This window comes from Macaca nemestrina, chromosome 12 (genome assembly GCF_043159975.1).
Source record: "Macaca nemestrina isolate mMacNem1 chromosome 12, mMacNem.hap1, whole genome shotgun sequence".
NCBI classification, from domain to species: domain Eukaryota; kingdom Metazoa; phylum Chordata; class Mammalia; order Primates; family Cercopithecidae; genus Macaca; species Macaca nemestrina.
Window position 1 is genome coordinate 56,316,960 of NC_092136.1, and position 18,699 is coordinate 56,335,658.

Genomic DNA, 18,699 nt, shown 5'->3' on the forward strand with positions numbered 1-18,699 from the left:
TGCCCGGCAATACAGTATTTCTTAATTGCATTTCCTCCTCTCCATTCCTGTTGCTAATTTAGATCCTTATTTTTCTCCCATCTGAATTTCTACGAGAATCCAACTTCTCTCCAGGTATCCAGTCTAACCCTTCCCTAACCATCCTCCATGTTGACATCTTTCTAAAACAAAACGAAACAAAATCTTATTATGCTCTCTGCTGCTGAAATGCCCTGTGACTGCCCATCACCTATAGTTGAGTCTTTTTTTTTTGAGAAGGAGTTTTGCTCTTGTTGCCCAGGCTGGAATGCAATGGCATGATCTCGACTCACCACAACCTCCACTTCCCGGATTCAAGCGATTCTCCTGCCTCAGCCTCCCGAGTAGCTGGAATTACAGGCATGCGCCAACACACCTGGCTAATTTTGTATTTTTAGTAGAGATGGGGTTTCTCCATGTTGGTCAGGCTGGTCTCAAACTCCTGACATCAGGTGATCTGCCTGCCTTAGTCTCTCAAAGTGCTGGGTTTACGGTGTGGGCCACCGTGCCCAGCCCAGACTTCTTACATAGCATTCTTGACCTTTCATGACCTGGCCTTTACCAACTTCCCCAGACTCATCTTCCACTACTTTTAAACTAGCAACTGACACTCCAGCCACAACTAGTCATTTGTAGTCCTAGAAAATATCATATTCTCTTCCCTTCACTGTTTGGTGAGTTCATGAAAATCCTTCAAGACCCAACTGAACACCCATTCTCTATGAGGATCTGCAAGATTACTTTAGGAAGAAAAATTTACTCTCTCCTCCAGGGTGCCACAGCACTTTCTATATCCCTCAATTATATACCCCTCATTATGAAAAATTATTCATTCTAAAAGGGTCTCTCTCCTACTAGACTGTGATACTGCCCTTCCTGTGATTCCAACACTAAGTCCACTGACCAAAATGTCTGGCATGGGGTAGATGCTCAATAAATGTCTATCGTTTGACTGATTAAAGGAATGGAATGGAAATCTAATTCCTGAAGGAAATGAGAAGGTTAAGTGTAGAGAAAGTACAACATTGGGAAGGGAAAGATAGTTGTTTTGGAATATATGAAGAAGGATTAGACTTATTCAGTATGGTCGGAGAGAAGCCATGACTGGATGATACAGGGGTGGGTTCTGGTCTGATAAATACTAGAATTACGGTGGCTCATGCCTGAAATCCCAGTGCTCTGGGATGCTGAGGCAGGAGGATCACCTGAGGCCAGGAGTTCAAGACCAGCCTGGATAACACAGTGAGCCCTCACCTCTGAAAAAAACATGTTTCTTTAATTAGCCAGGTGTGGTGGTACACGCCTGTAGTCCTTTGAACTATGGTTGTGCCACTGCACTTTGGCCTGGGCAACAGAGTGGGACCATCTCTAAAATCACACAAACAAACAAACACTAGAATTATTCAACAATGGAACAGATTGCCTCTTTTTAAAATGTACTTATTTATTTATTTAGAGATGGAGTCTCACTCTATTGTCCAGGCTGGAGTGCAGTGGCACAATGTTGTCTTACCCTGCCTCCTGGGTTCAAGTGATACTCCCGCCTCAACCTACCTAGTAGGTGGAACTACAGGAGTGTGCCACCACACCAGCCAATTTCAATATTTTTAGTAGAGACGGGGTTTTACCACTTTGACCAGGCTGGTCTCAAACTCCTGATCTCAAGTGATCCACCCGCTTTGGCCTCTCAAAGTGCTGTGATTATAGGTGTGAACCACTGCACCCAGCCCAACATTGCCTAAGACAGAAATTGCCTAATCACTGGGGGTTTCTCAGTAGTGGCTATTTCAGACCTGCTATAGTGGGAATTTTTCATGTATAGGGAAGAGGGAGGTTATATAAAACAACCTCCAGAGGACCTCTGTATGTGATGATCTAATTCAAGAAAGTGTTAAGGCTGATGCAGAATTAAAACTTGGTTAATAATCTTGCATACCAGTCAGAGGACAAAGAGTATAGTGTGAAATTAGTGACGTCAAAATGAGGAAGGAGGTAAATGAGATGGTGTAAGAGCTTTGTACTTTTGAATCCTGAGTATCAAAACAGGGCAGATTAATCATTAAACCCTAAGAGAGATGGGTAAGGAGAGCATTCTCATGAAAGAGGCAGACACAGAAGGGTAAAAGAAGCACATCGTGCATATTTCCACCAGGTATTGAGACGGCCTTTGCTAGAGCTTAAAAATGGAATGAAGGTGGATTTTAGGCTAGTAACATCTAGAAAATAATAACAAGTTTGACTATCAGAGAACCATTACACTGCGCTTTTTCTGGGGGAAATCAACATACCTATTCTATCGACTCTGTGAAGCTAGTTGAGTGAACTCTCATGATTCCTGATCTCTTAATGGTGCCATCATATGCTGATCAGCTCAGCCAAATCTTTGTTTTTTCAATCTCACCTCCTGGATCTAATCAGCCACCAAATCCTATCCCTTTTCTGAGCTGTGTTTCACATGGATCCAGTACTTGTCAAGACCTCAGCCTCTCTGTGGCTGACCTTTATCATCTCACCTTTGAGCTACACCAAGAATACCATTTGGATTCTGCAGTCACAAACATTCTCTTTCTCCTCATCTCTCTGCACACCGTCTCTTTAAGCAGACTCCTGGAAAACCTCAGGGTTTCCAAACTTTGTGCCCTGATATTTCAAAGTTTTCCTCAATGGGGAGCCAGCCTGCCTTTCAAGCCCAGGTTCACGGAAAGATTTAATTTGTTTGGCTTTTGATTGATACTTACATGCTGAGTTCCATCTTGGGATATGAGTGTAACTTGTTGACTCAGCCCAGATTGGGTTACTGTGGCTACTTGTGTAGAAACGACGTCGTCCCCTTCTACACCTGTTACATACGTAATCTGAGACCCCTTAAGAACATCTTCACCTTGACCTGTTTAAAACAAATCAATCATTTATTTGACCAACCAACCAATTTGTTTAGAAAATAGGATATTTTAAATATTAAAGACAAAATTATATAAATTAAAATGTACATATATCATATTCTAAGTCATAAAAATGGCTTCCAGGACCTCCTTCCAATTCCTCCACCTCCACTTTTGCAAAGGCAAACCACATCAAAGCAGACCAAACAAAAAACTTTTCTGTATCATATTTAAATGCTCTGATTTTTAGGGACCTGTTTTATTCTCTTAGTTGGAGTAACTACTTGATACTGCATGTGTATTACGGGCAGGGAGGGGAGGAACTGTACAGGAAGACTAGCAAATAACCCTTCAAATACAGCAAGTATGCACTAAGTTCTCGCATTCACTTAAGAAGCTGCTAAAGGCCAGGCACGGTGGCTCACACCTGTAATCCCAGCACTTTGGGAGGCCACGGCGGGCAGATTACCTGAGGTTGGGAGTTCGAGACCAGTCTGACCAACATGGAGAAACCACGTCTCTATTAAAAATACAAAATTAAGGCCAGGCAGGGTGGCTCATGCCTGTAATCCCAGCACTTTGGGAGGCCAAGGTGGGTGGATCATGAGGTCAAGAAATCGAGACCATCCTGGCTAACACAGTGAAACCCCATCTCGACTAAAAATACAAAAAAAATTAGCCGGGCGTGGTGGCAGGTGCCTGTAGTCTCAGCTACTCAGGAGGCTGAGGCAGGAGAATGGTGTGAACCTAGGAGGCAGAGCTTGCAGTGAGCCGAGATCGCACCACTGCACTCCAGCCTGGGCAACAGAGCGAGACTCTGTCTCAAAAACAAAAACAAACAAAAATACAAAATGACCCAGGCCTGGTGGCATATGCCTGTAATCCCAGCTACTTGGGAGGCTGAGGCAGGAGAATCACTTGAACCCGGGAGGCAGAGGTTGTGGTGAGATGAGACTGCACCATTGCACTCCAGCCTGGGCAACAAGAGCGAAACTCCATCTCAAAAAAAAAAAAAAGAAGCTGTTAAAAGTGGTTAAGACTATTTTCATTTTCATAAACATTAACCACAAAGCCAGAATGGTTTGTAAACACACTCACTGATACTAAACTTGGTCTTTAGCACAAGTGATTGATTGCAAGGCATCAGTACACAATGACCTCACTGTGTAAAGACAATGTATGGCATATTATCTGAGGTATGGTTAATAATTCAGTGACACAAAAGGAAACTCCATCACTTCTTTATTTCATAAAGAACCAGCAAGTAAACAGCAATTTCAACAGTTCATTACTGCTATAACTGTCAACCAGGAAGATTCCTGGTCCCTCTGTCTTTCATCATTTTCCACCTCCCATGAAGTCAGAAAGAGAGCAAAAAAAAATGTTTCCCCCTCAAAGGACTTAATATGCTAATCTAAGAGGACTTCTCAAGTCAATGGTTAATCCATGCACTCATATGGCTACAGTCATCAAGGTGTAATTTCCATGACAGACATTACTTCATTTCTTTTTGTTCTGTTTCACAGCTATTTATATACCATTATTCCAATAGGTTACAAAACCCAGGGAACCATGTGAGAGAAAACAGAAATCCATCCCTATACTTTGAAAAGCAATCTTAGTTTTTTTTTTTTTTTTTGAAAATAAAATGTATATTATTATATTATAGACTATTTTCTAGAATATAGGAACTTCCAGGCCAGGCGTAGTGGCTCATGCCTATAATCCCAGCACTTTGGGAGGGCGAGGTGGGCGGATCATGAGGTCAGGAGATCGAGAACATCCTGGCTAACACGGTGAAACGCTGTCTCTACTAAAAATACAAAAAATTAGCCGGGCTTGGTGGCGGGCGCCTGTAGTCCCAGCTGCTTGGGAGGGTGAGGCAGGAGAATGGCATGAACCTGGGAGGCGAAGCTTGCAGTGAGCTGGGATTGCACCACTGCACTCCAGCCTGGGCAACACGGCGAGACTCTGTCTCAAAAAGAAAAAAAAAAAAGAATATAGGAACTTCTGATAATCTGAAATATCAACATTTAAGGAAGAGACTTGAGGAAGGTTAAAAAATAAAAAAAGAGTCTTGCAAACTTAAGTCTGATATCATTAAAGCCTGCTTTCTAACTGAAAAGATTCAGCAGTTGTTGTAGTATCTTATTTACTTCCTTTCTCTTAGCAATTGTCAAATATACAGTACATTATTATTAACTTGTAGTCACACGCTGTGCAGATCTATGGTACTTATCCCTACTAACTGAAACTCTGTACTCTTTGACCAGTATCTCCCCAACTGATGTAATATCTAACCATGCACACTTACAGTGTTTTGGCTAGAAAATAATCACCATGAAGACTGATGGAATTGCTATTCTCCTACCATCACCTAACAAATACCTGAAAAGACAAATCAGGACTACAAGGAATCATCTGAGCAGATGACTTGTTCTTTCCCTTATTCTTCAACAAACTTTTTCCACCTAAATGTTTTTCAATGCTTCAATATCAGTTGTTAAAAATGAGAAAAGATGCCATCTCTTAATTTTCAAATTTACTTCATTTTAGAGGTACTCAGTGAAACTATAAGACAACTTGCTTTGTGTTTTAGAAGAACCTACTTCCTTTTACCTACTTACCTATGCTTATTTACCTGAAATAATTCAATGTAATTCTCTAAAATATTTTTCCAAGAGTTTACTGAAACAAATAATTTTGTCTCTTACAATAACATACTTAATAGCACCTGAATCAATGATGAGTTATTTGGGAGTACTTGTCTACTGTTACGATTAAGACCAACATCCTTAATGGACCCAAACAGTCTGGCTGCCCCTGCCTCACTCTCCAGTCTTGTTTCACCACCTTCCCAGGCAGTACTGCCCTACTGGCCAGGTTTCATCCAGTATCTCCAATTTACTTTGGTCTCTCCAACCTCCTGGCTCTCTGCATGTGCCATTCTCTCTATTTGGAACATTCTCTTGCCTTTGCTTCCTGCTTCCCTTCCCAGCAACCTCTGCTTCTTCACCCAGTTAACCTCTATTCAACCTCCAGATCTCTCTAAAAATTCCTTCCTTGACCTCCCAGACTAACATTCCCTTCTATACATCCCAGAGCACCACATACTTTTCTTCAATAGCACTTACTGCAGCTGTGAATTGTGTTTGTGTGATTATATGACTGACACATTATGATTTGAGAAAATGCTATGAATCATAAATTATGTTCATAACTGTTGATTCTCAAACTCAGAAACAAAATATAACAGACAAAACTCTCACCTGGGGGTGGCTCAAAGAAGGCTTCCTGCTCCTCCTCGATGGGCTCAGTGTCGTTGTGGGCTGTCCGTTTGTGCATGGCCAGCGTGGAGATCTGCTTGTATGTCTTCCCACAGTGGTTACAGTTGTAAGGTTTGGAATGAGTGTGGACAACATGATGTTTGTACAAACTGGAATATTCTGTAAACCTTTTGTCACACCCAGGAACTGTACAAACATATGGCTTTTCCCCTAAAGAACAGCACCAACAAAAAGTTCAACTTTTACATATGTAGGCATAATCATTCCATACTTCATCCCCAGGGGGTAAAATACCTCTAAAAATAAATAATTGCCAAATCCCTCCTCATCCCACCATGAGGCAGCACACAAGAAAAGATTCCCTAACTATGGTTTTGACTTGACTCAAAAGGTAGTATGCATCCTTAGTGCTGTCTCCATGCATCAACACCAGGTTCCCTTTAATCTCAAGGAATGAGAAAAGGATGGAGATGTTGCCCAGTTTAACTTTAATGAAACTGTAATTTATTGTTTCCCATAATTAGATAACCTAGATACTGTTAGTGATACTCTATTAATAATGACAATAATAAATGCTATTATTACTGTAACTTATGCAGCTTCCTAAGAATTTTATAAAGATAATAAAAAAGGATTTTATTTAAAAGTCTATTAAACCTAGTTAGATATGTCAATACATCTGAAAGGACATACATGTTTCATTTAACTTAACCTGACTTCTTACATCCAATCAAAAGCTACTGAGTATTTACTAAGAGCAAACAGGCAATACATAGGGAAGTAAATACTTAAATTTTTGTCCCATGAAACAGCTTGAGAACATTATAGGCAGTACATATATTTTTAGGACTTTTTATTACAGAAAATTTCAAATATACACAGAAGTATAGAGAAATAGTACCCCATGTACCAATCATCCAGCTTCAACTATCAATTCATGACCAATATTGTTTCTTATATTTACTACCCATTTCCCCCTTCTTCCTGACCAGGATTATTCTGAAACAGTTCCAGGTAACACTCTTTTTCTTTCAGACTGTATACCTAAAAGATGTGTTCCTGCTTAAAAAATATGTAAACAAAATTAATATTACTTAATATCACAAAATATCTAGACAGTGCTAACATGTGGTGGTATACGGACCTAAAACTGAAAGCAAACTGGAACAAATTAACCTAATTGTTGAAATGAATACTTTTAACTACACTGAAGGGGTTGGGGTGGGGGAACAAATAAATTAATTAAGGTAGCTCATTTACACAGTATTTGACTTATGCCCTCAGTCTTGGGCTCAGTGGTGAGGGTGAGGGGAAGAATTGCAAACAAATATTCAGCTTGTCTGCAGTAGGCTTGTTTACTGTAGTGGTATGGGTGAGGGGTAGAATTGCAAACAAATATTCAGCTCATCTGCAGTAGGCTTGTTTACTGCAGTGGTATGGGTGAAGAGATTCTGAAACTATTTTAGTTGGAATAAAACACTGAGCAAATGAGTAAATATTTCAAATGCTGCTGGAAGTAAGGGCTCCAGCTGTGGAAAAGGGAGAATACAAATATGGAATGGGGGAAGAAAAAAAAAGAAGAACCCTGTGGTGAAATGGAATTGGAGGTATTGGTGTGAATTCAGATTTTTAAAATGTACATATGAAAGTGTGTATACATATACATGTCCTGATTTATTCTCATTTCACACATTCCTTGGGTAACTGCACCTTTCCCAGTGGTTCTAAACACACTAAACCCACCCAAAATAATAAGATATTACACTAATGTACTGGAACATAAGTCTTATACATAACGTAATTGGCGATTGCTTCCTGTCCTCTGCCCAGTTCCCATTCTCAAAGCAGGCAGGTTAATGTTCTTATTTTGGTGGATGGTTGTTGAGATGTGGTGAGGGCAAGAGAAAGGGCAGCCAATCTCAACTTGGAAAAATCAGCCCAATTGATATTTAGGCTGGAGCAGAAACTGCCACTAGGTGGCACCAAACCACAGCCAAGAGGCGAAAGGATTTGGATTGAGCTTTTGAGCTCCCTTACTGGCTAGTTGCATAGCCTGCCTCAACTGGGTCATCTGACTAGCCTTGCGGGGGGGGGGGGGGGGGGGGGGGGGGGGGGCGGGGGCGGGGCGCGGAAGGACTGCATTTCTCAGGGCTGAATCTTTACACTCTACTAGATATTGTGACCAGTTATTGTAGCAGTTACTTGATCATTAGCCAATCTTTTCTTCCAGCCCACAACTACCTCTTAGGTCAGACCAACATTTATAACTGCATACTGACTGTCTCTACTCCAATTATTCTCAAACAGTCTACTAAAAGACCTGGGGAGCTTTTAATACATCCTGATGCCTGGGCCTCACCCCAGTCCAATTATGTCAGAATCTTTGCAGACAGGATCTGGAAAATCAGTCTATCAGTCTATTTTAAAGACTGATTTATGCAGCCTCATTTGAGAGCACTGCTCTACCTAAATGTTCCAAAGATATCGGTATGGCCAAACTTAATGTAGGCATCTCTCTTATTGAATGCTAATTTGCCCATAAAATGTGTTGAATGGCTAGCTTTCAGATAATTAGTCTGTATTCCATCACTTTTTTCTTTTCTTTTTGAGACGGAGTCTCTCTCTGTCACCTAGGCTGGAGTGCAATGCTGTGAGCCACCACGCCTGGCCATAATTATTTAACAGTAAGTGAACTCATTTGTAGGTACGTGTTTATGTATAGCACACAAAAATTGAGTATCAGGGCTGGGAGTGGTGGTTCATGCCTATAATCCCAGCACTTTGGGAGGCCAAGGCGGGTGGATCACCTGAGATCAGAGTTCAAGATCAGCCTGGCCAACATGGTGAAACCCTGTCTCTACTAAAAATACAAAAATTAGCCAGGTGTGGTGGCAGGGGCCTGTAATCCGAGCTACTTGGGAGGCTGAGGCAGGAGAATTGCTTGAACCCAGGAGGCAGAGGATGCAGTGAGCTGAGGTCACGACACTGCACTCCAGCCTGAGTGACAGAGCGAGACGCCGTCTCAGAAAAAAAAAAAAAAAAAAAAGTATTTTGGCCGGGCACAGTGGCTCACACCTGTAATCCTAGTGCTTTGGGAGGCTAAGGTGGGTGGATCACAATGTCAGGAGATGGAGACCATCCTGGCCAACATGGTGAAACCCCGACTCTACTAAAAATACAAAAATTAGCTGGGTGTGGTGGTGTGCGCCTGTAGTCCCAGCTACTCGGGAGGCTGAGGCAGGAGAATCGCTTGAACCCAGGAGGCGGAGGTTGCAGTGAGCCTAGATCATGCCATTGCACTCCACATTGGGTGACAGGGCGAGACTCCGTCTTAAAGAAAAAAGTATTTTAATTTTGAATTAACAAAAGTTTACTCTTAATACCAGTAATAAACCAATAATTAAAATTTTTCTTATAAAACGAATGCATATTCTGCCTTACTCTCACATTTGCCATTCCATTCTCACCCACCAAAACTATATCCACAAAATGGAGGATTAAAATTAAAAGCTTCTATACTGCAAACAATATCATCAAGAGAAAAAAAAAAACCAGCCACAGAATGAAAGAAAATATCTGTAACTCATATCTAATAAGAGACTTAGATCCAGAATTAAAGTTATACAACTCAGTAATAAAGACACAACCCAATTTTTAAAATGGGCAAAGGATTTGAATAGACATTTCTCCAAAGAAGATATTACACGACTAATAAATACATAAAAAGATGCTTTGGCCAGGTGTGGTGGCTCACACCTGTAATCCCAGCACTTTGGGAGGCCGAGATGGGAGGATCACAAGGTCAGGAGTTTGAGACCAGCCTGACCAACATGGAGAAACCCCGTCTCTACTAAAAATACAAAATTAGCCGGGCATGTGGCACATGCCTGTAATCCCAGCTACTAGGGAGGCTGAGGCAGGAGAATCACTTGAACCTGGGAGGCGGAGGTTGCAGTGAGCCAAGATTGCGCCATTGCACTCCAGCCTGGGCAACAAGAGCAAAACTCCATCTCAAAAAAAAAAAAGGTTTAGGAGGTACCTTAACTGTGACAGCACAATACGCAAGGCCTCTGGCTACCTCTCAGAACTCACCTTGTACAAATCTTCTACATGTACTTGATGCTCCTGTCATATGGAACCACTAAGTATCATGCTTTTTCATACCTTTGTGCCTTTCCCCATGACATTTCCCCTGCCAGGAATACCCTTCTCTCCTATGTGGTAAACTTCAGGATTGAGTCTGTATGCCGAATTTCCCCCAGAAAGCCTTCCCAAAATGCTTCTCCCATTCCTGCAGAAGTGACTGCCCCCCTCTCTGCTCCCACAGCATCTTGTCCATATAATGGGAGACACTGCAGCAACTTGATGTCTACTATCTCTTCCCAAGTAGCCTGCCCTTGGCAATGTCTTATCTCTCTCTCTCTGTTTGATGGCTGGCAGGAGATACTCAATAACTGTTTGTTGGATAAATGAATGTATGAATGTTAAGGTGAAACTTTTTTAAGTTGCTTAATCTCCTTCCACCATGCCAAGTGATAGAAAGGAAGGAAGAGATTAGTTGGAAATGGTTTCTGGAAGAGGCAAGAGTTACAAGCCTTGAATGATAAAAGACCAAAAGATCAGAGATTGTTACCTGTGTGTATCCTCACGTGGTTTTTATAATTTGTTGCACTGGCAAATGCCCTCCCACATCCTGGCTCTGTGCAGTAATAAGGTCTTTCTCCCGTGTGTGTCCTAACATGCACTTTTCTGATATTTGATGTTGTAAAGGACCGACCGCAGCCTTCGAAGGGACACTTAAAGGGCCTTTCTCCTGCAAATATAAAGGGTAATACATTAAATGGTGCAAAAATATATAGAAGATTGAAATGTCTTATCCTTCAATCCTGCCTAGGATCATGCTCAAGACTCTAGCCTTCTGGTGCTGAACTTCCCTTTCGGCATTTGTTTTTTGGCGGGGGCGTTGGGGAAACAGCATCTTCCACTCCAAACTTAAATTTACATAAGAAACTGGGAATGGTATTCAAAACTAATCACTGATTACATAGTTCTCTAAGATGGAATCATCCAGGTAGGCAAAAAAATGAGCTGAGAAAAGCAGAGAGAAAAACATAAGAAATATAAAAGAAAAGTACAGTCAGGAACATGAATTAAATTAGAACAAACCCAGAATTTCCTAAAAGCTTGTATCCTACTTGATTTATTCTACAATATCTTGCAGGAAAAAAAATTTTGCTCTTTAAAAATATGGTGTTTTGACCAGCCTGGTCAACATGGTGAAACCCTGTCTCTACTAAAGATACAAAAAATTAGTCGGGCGTGGTGGTGGGTGCCTATAATCCCAGTTACTCAGGAGGCTGAGGTGGGAGAATTGCTTGAACTCAAGAGGCGGAGGTTGCAGTCAGCCGAGATCGTGCCATTGCACTCCAGCCTGGGTGACAGAGCAAGACTCTGTCTCGAGAGAAAAAAAAAAAAAGGTGTTTTAAGTAATGTTCAACAAGATAATGCCTAATATTAACTGTGTCAGGAAATAGTAGGTGTTCAAGAAACACTTGTGTTAATGAACCAGAAAAAAAAAAAAAAAAAAGAAAAGAAAATATAGCGCCTAGCACATATGTCAAAAACACCTGCTGGACATACTACTACTACTCTCATTATCTAAGTTTATAAAAAGTCTGGCCAGGCACAGTAGTGCATGCCTGCAATCCCAGCACTTTGAGAGGCTAAGGCAAGCTGATCACTTGAGCTCAGGAGTTCAAGACCAGCCTGAGCAACATGGCGAAACCCCATCTCTACAAAAAAAATACAAAAATTTAGCTGGGTGTGGTGGTGCACACTGGTAGTCCCAGCTACTCGGGAGGGTGAGACAGGGGATCACCTGAGCACGAGAAGTCAAGGCTGTAGTGAGCTGTGACTGTGCCATTGCACACCAGCCTAGGCACTGAAGTGAGACACTGTCTCAAAAAAAAAAAAAAATCTGCTTTACCAATTATGTTTCTTTCCTTCATATTTGCTTTATACAATCTTGGACCACAAAAGGCCTTTAAATTGTCAAGCAAGAAGTAGCCTTTGCTTTTGATTCCCATGTACCCTTTTCTAGGACGAGCTCAAATTAGGCAAACAACTTCTGGGGAAGGGAAAAAAATATCTCTTTATGTAGACAGATACAGATATTTATCTATATATAGTAAGGATGTTAAATTTTTTTAACAGACGGAGTCTCACTGCGTTGCTCAGGCTGGAATGGAGTGGCTCTTCACAGGCACGACGGTTGCACACTGCAGCCTCGAACTCCTACCCTCAAGCAATCCTCACACCTCAGCCTCCCAGGTAGCTGAGACCACAGGCACATGCCACCATGCCTGGCTAGTTTGTTGTTTTTCTTTTGGTCAAATGAAATTATGATTTCCCTATTGGTGCAAAGCATTCCAAAAGATTTCTCCCCTTAAGTATGAAATCATTTTAAAAGGAGCAGGAATCTTTGATCCTATCTTTAGTAAGTTTTATTCACTATGTCAGCCTAAGGAAAACAAAGAGTTTATCTTAGGCAAGTCTTTTTCTCTTGGATCTAGATGACCTCTAAAGTATTCCCAGCTCTGACATGCTAATGATAGGGAATCAACTGTTCTAGAATAATTTTCACTGTATTACTACTCTGATACCGTAACATCCTGCTTTGTTTTTGCACTGAAATCTTCTGTATTTGTTACAGAAGTCCTTATGCCCCTTACTCAATCCCACACTATACCAATGAAAACATCATGATTTTAAAGCTGTTATATGAACATGTGGTTTGACAAATGAATACAATGAAATAAATCACAATTCTGACGTTTTTAAATCAATATTTATAGAACTAGATTATTGGTTTGATATAGCTTTTATATAACAAGTTGGTTTTATTTGCAAATTCAAGTAGAATTTATGGGAGCTTGGAAATACTCACCTCTGATACAATAAATAAAAAGTGTATGAATGAGATGGAAGCAGGGACCTACAGTTCTGTTCCTCAATGTTGTAAAGTAAAGCCAATTTGGGGTCACACTTGAGTTGCAGGTTAAACATTAATAGCTGCAAGAATCCTACATGGAAATTAGCTAAACTATTTCATATATTTCCACATATGGGGACACAGCTATCACACCATGTTCAAAACATCTATACTAAAATCCCAAACTAAATTACCTTAATGCTGCATTATTTAGTCAACAGCTCATAATAGCATCTCTTATCAATAGCTGCTGAACTTTTTTTAGCTCCAATCCAAAGCAAATATTTACCTTATTAATACCAACTCCACAAGTAATCAAGTATAAGGAGGAGAGGAGATGGTCGGGGAGATAAGAATAAAGTACTATTTAGGAAAAGAAGATAAAATTTAAAGAGAAATGATCACAAAAAGTAATGAGTCTTCCTTTCTGTGGGGCTGTTGGGGTTCAGACACTTTCTTTAGCAGCTGCTTAATGCAGGAAAACAACTGGGTGCCTTAGGTTCTGTCTCAGCTCGGCTGCTAATTAGATGTGTAATCCTAGGTAAATAAACTTGTTGCCCAGACAACTCCTAAAACCTGAGAGAGTTCGTGGTCTAGGGCCACTGTTAATCCTTTCTGGGACATAGACCCTTCTGAGAATCTAACAGAGCTATGGGACCTCATCCTGAAAGCAGCAGACATGCACAAACAGCAAGTCATATGGAATTTCAGGGTTTTAAGAGAGGTCCTTGATACTGACTTCCTGAAACTCTTCCAGAGACTCCTTCCTCAAGTCCCCTCCCTGCAGATTTAAGAATTCCTGGCCTAATATGACACTCTGTTTCCACTAGTACCTGTATGAGTTCTGATGTGTTTCTGTAGATCTCCTGAAGTTTTGAAAGATTTAGTACAATTATCTTCTGAACACCGATATGGCTTTTCTCCTGTATGAGTTCTGACGTGACTTTTTAATCCATAACCTTTAAGAAAAAATTAAAAGAAATGTCATTACACAATATTCCTCTAAACGTGCACACTGAGATTAAGTCACTGAAAAATATAGTCAATACCAAGTATAAAATATTAGGCAAATACACTGAATAACTATTTAAAATGTACAAAAGGGCCAGGCACGGTGGCTAACACCTGTACCCCCAGCACTTTGGGAGACCAAGGCGGGCGGATCACCTGAAGTCAGGAGTTCCAGCCCAGCCTGGCCAACATGGTGAAACTCCGTCTCTACTAAAAATACAAAAAATTATCCGGGTGTGGTGGTGCATGCCTGTAGTCCCGGCTACTTGGGAGGCTGAGACAGGAGAATCGCTTGAACCCAGGAGCGGAGGTTGCGGTCAGCCGAGATCACGCCACTGCACTCCAGCAACAGAGTGAGATTCCATCTCAAAAACAAACAAACAAAAAAATGTACAAAAGTATCACAGCTCAGGACTGCCATCCTAAAAATTCAATAGTTTCATTTCTGTCTAGAAGAGGCTGTGTGTTTCTTTTCTAAAGTGCTTCAGTTTTGTTTTGTTTTGTTTTTTTTTTTGAGACAGAGTCTTGCTCTGTCACCCAGGCTGGAGTGCAGTGGCGTGATCTCGGCTCACTGCAAGCTCCGCCTCCCGGGTTCACGCCATTCTCCTGCCTCAGCCTCCTGAGTAGCTGGGACCACAGGTGCCCACCACCACACCCGGCTAATTTTTTGTATTTTTAGTAGAGATGGGGTTTCACCGTGTTAGCCAGGATGGTCTCGATCTCCTGACCTTGTGATCCACCCGCCTCAGCCTCCCAAAGTGCTGGGATTACAGGTGTGAGCCACCGCGCCTGGCAAGTGCTTCAGTTTTATCAGATGTTCTCATACTCCAAAAGCTCAAAGTAGAATCAAGACATGGAATGAAGAATGGAAGTCAGGAGGTCTGGTGCCAGTCCTGGCCCTGCTGGATGCAGAGGTCTCATCCCATTGCTAAGGCCTGTCCTGATGTTGGAGTCTATGGCAGCCTTTAAAGCTTGGCTTTTATTTTCCTGCTAAAATAAACAATGTGGAGGAGTGAAAAGTATCAAACACAGCAGGCAGGCCGGGTGCAGTGGCTCACACCTGTAATCCCAACACTTTGGGAGGCCAAGACGGATGGAATACTTGAGACCAGGAGTTTGAGAGCAGCCTGGCCAACATAGTGAAACCCCATCTCTACTAAAAACACAAAATATTAGCCAGGCATGGTGTCGCGCGCCTGTAATCCCAGCTACTTGGGAGACTGAGGCACTAGAATTGCTTGAACCTGGGAGGCAGAGGTTGCAGTGAGCCAAGATCCTGCCACTGCACTCCAACCTGAGTGAGCGACAGAGTGAAACTGTGGGAAGGGAGAGAGGGAGGGAGGGAGAGAGGGAGGGAGGGAGGGAGGGAGGGAGGGAGAGAGGGAGGGAGGGAGAGAGGGAGGGAGGGAGGGAGGGAGGGAGGGAGGGAGGGAGGGAGGGAGGGAGGGAGGGAGGGAGGAAGGAAGGAAGGAAGGAAGGAAGGAAGGAAGGAAGGAAGGAAGGAAGGAAGGAAGGAAGGAAGGAAGGAAGGAAAAAACACAGCAGGCAGAGACAGGTCAGTGAAGAAAGAACAGAGGGGTCTAGAGCAAGCAGGACAAAAGGCAGTTATGAGAGAGACTGAAGAACTGATCATGTGCTTCTGCAGATTCAGACACAGCCAAGGGGTCAGTTCCTTCCACTAGCCTGTCTCTACTTGACCCCTAATTAGAACCAAGAAAAAAACAAAATTCATACTTTTACCTGTTGCAAATGCCTTCCCACAGCCTGCATGCTCACACTGATAAGGCCGATCTCCTGTGTGTGACCTCTCATGGACCTGTGATTAAAATGCAGGCATGATTCTATTTCCTTTACCTATTCCTCAGGAATATGGTTGCAACACAGACCTACTTTTTCCCACACTGCTAAATGATTTTGTTGTATGCTTTTTTTTCCTTATAAAAAAGATAACTTCACAAAAACGATAGCCCAATAGTTCTCAATATAGACCTAAATGTTAAATATTAAGAGGTACCTACTAATAATATTTTAAGTAGGGAACAGGAACGTTTGAGGTGTGAGCTTTCTCGAGTGGTCAAAGGTGTTTGCATGAAACATACACATGATGAGAAACTAGAAGCAGGGGGCTGGGAGAGGCTACACAACGTAAGGTTCAGAGTGTGGAGGCTGCTGCTAGAGGGGCCTGGATCTGAGGCAAGGATCCACCACTGCCCAGTGGTGTGGACATGGGCACTTGCCTTCTCTAAGCCTCAAAGGCCTCTCTGAAAAGTAGGGACACAATAGTATCTACCATAGAGGGATGCTGTGACAAATGAGTAACAATGACAATGGCTAACATTTACTGAACATTTACCACATCAGGCCACTCTTTTTAGTACTTTATGTGTATGGTATTAATTTATTTAATTTTTACAACCACTCTGAGAGGGAGACAACTCTTAGGATCCAATTTTATAGATGAGGAAAATGAGGTACTAAGAGGTCAACTAACATGCCAAGGTTACTGATAAATAGTGAAGATGGGCCCTAGGGTCACTATTCCAGATATGCTAAGTGCACACTTCGTGACACATTGGAAGTTCTTTAACAAATCTTAGCTATTATTGAGTCATGGTATATTCTGTTACATATAGCAACAAGTGAAATAATAATACTTAGCCCAAATATTTATGTATTTATTATTATTTTTTTGAGATGGAGTTTCGCTTTTTGCTGCCCAGGCTAGAGTGCAGTGGCGCAATCTTGGTTCACTGCAACCTCTGCCTCCCGGGTTCAAGCAATTCTCCTGTCTCAGCCTCCCAAGTAGCTGGGATTACAGGCGCCTGCCACCGCGCCCGGCTAATTTTGTATTTTTAGTAGAGACAGGGTTTCACCATGTGGCCAGGCTGGTCTCGAACTCCTGATCTCAGGTGATCCACCCACCTCGGCCTCCCAAAGTATTGGGATTACAGGCGTGAGCCACTGCACCCGGCCTTAGCCCAAATATTTAAAAGACAAATTAATACCAACTTTTGCTAGATTTCAGTGAATTAACAGAGATGTGTGACTACACACATATCTCTCATATAATTATATGGATTTCATACTTGACAACATATATTCAAATACATAGAGTACCTACCATGTGCCAGGTAGTATCCTGGACACTAGGAATACAGAGATGAAAAAAACACAGTCCAAGCCCTCAAAAAATTAACAGTCTCTAAAGTCTGCATAGGTTTTTACATGTCTGTGTATGAGTGTGACCAAGTCCCAGTATCTTGATAACTGGGACAAAACAGTGGCATCTGAATTACACAAAAATATGATCTTAGTATTTAATATCCTAGGTATTCTCATAACCAGATAGAACATTTCTTTTATATATACCTTGAGATGATGAGCTGTTGTATATAATTTTCCACATCCATCATATTCACATCGAAATGCCTTCTCTCCACTCTGCTGAGATTTAGCAGTTACTCTTGCAGCATGTCCTTGTAAAACAATCTAAATAAAACAAATAGTATCATTTAAATTACTTAAGCCAGGCACAGTGGCTCATGCCAGTAATCCTAGCACATGGGGAGGCAGAGGTAGGCGGATCATTTGAGCCCAGGAGTTCAAGACCAGCCTGGGCAACACAGCAAAACCCTGTCTCTATATAAAAAAATATTAAAAAGTTACCCAGGTGTAGTGGTGCATCTGTGGTTTCCAGGCACTTGGGAAGCTGAGGTGGGAGGATCACCTGAGCCCAGGGAGGTCAAGGCTGCAGTGCACTGTGGTTGCACCACTGCACTCCAGCCTGGGTGACAGAGTGAGACCTGTCTCAATCAATCCATCAATAATACAGAAATAAAATAGACAAATTATGATTTTCAGAATAAAAAAGATAAAACTGTTATGTGGGTTTCCAATCTCAGGTCATCACTTTATTAGGATTCTCACCCTAAGTCAGTCACATTAATTCCATTGCATGGCTGAATTCAGTGACTCTGAAAGTACAGCAGTCAAAAGGAGAGTCACAGAAATACACAGCTGGAGCTCACAGATTATTCCCACTCTAGAAAATCAACATAAGTAGCATCTTCATTGGATGCAGGTATTCCTTGATATACTCAAGTGATCCGTCTACCTGCTTTTTTTTAGAATCTGTGTCCTAAAAACAATGCCAGAAGTGTTTTCAATTTCAAAAGCAATGAGAAAGGGGGGAATTAGATCATCTGAGTCACCTATAGGAAACATTACAATCCATACAAAAAAATTACTACTCTGCACTTATATTCATTAGAAGATCATTTTTCTGGGATGTAATACCATAAAAATCCAAACACTGATTTTTAAAGGCTTTTTAAAATAGAAATTAGGGTATCATAAAAATTGAAGAATGACTTTCTACTCTGTGGGCCATGTGGTGATAGTGTTGCAACATCCTATCTCTGCAGACTGTCACACATGGCACATAATTCTGGGTAATGACCTACTACAATTACACACATTCCAGAATGGTAAGGGGAGAGAAAGGAGGAGT

The 18,699-nt window shown here is 41.6% G+C and overlaps 1 protein-coding gene across 6 annotated transcripts in view; it reads right to left on the reverse strand.

Moving 5' to 3' along the window:
• The window catches only part of LOC105488759 (zinc finger protein 143), a 63,157-nt gene that overhangs the window by 12,915 nt on the left and 31,543 nt on the right, over positions 1-18,699 (reverse strand). For all 6 annotated transcript variants that reach the window (XM_011753158.3, XM_011753157.3, XM_071075114.1 and 3 more), the window contains 6 exons: positions 17,559-17,678; positions 15,930-16,005; positions 14,012-14,137; positions 10,821-11,000; positions 6,170-6,397; positions 2,757-2,905 (listed from right to left, as the gene is read on the reverse strand). In XM_011753158.3, the coding sequence (XP_011751460.1) occupies positions 2,757-2,905; positions 6,170-6,397; positions 10,821-11,000; positions 14,012-14,137; positions 15,930-16,005; positions 17,559-17,678 (879 nt within the window). The remainder of the gene's footprint in view (positions 1-2,756; positions 2,906-6,169; positions 6,398-10,820; positions 11,001-14,011; positions 14,138-15,929; positions 16,006-17,558; positions 17,679-18,699) is intronic.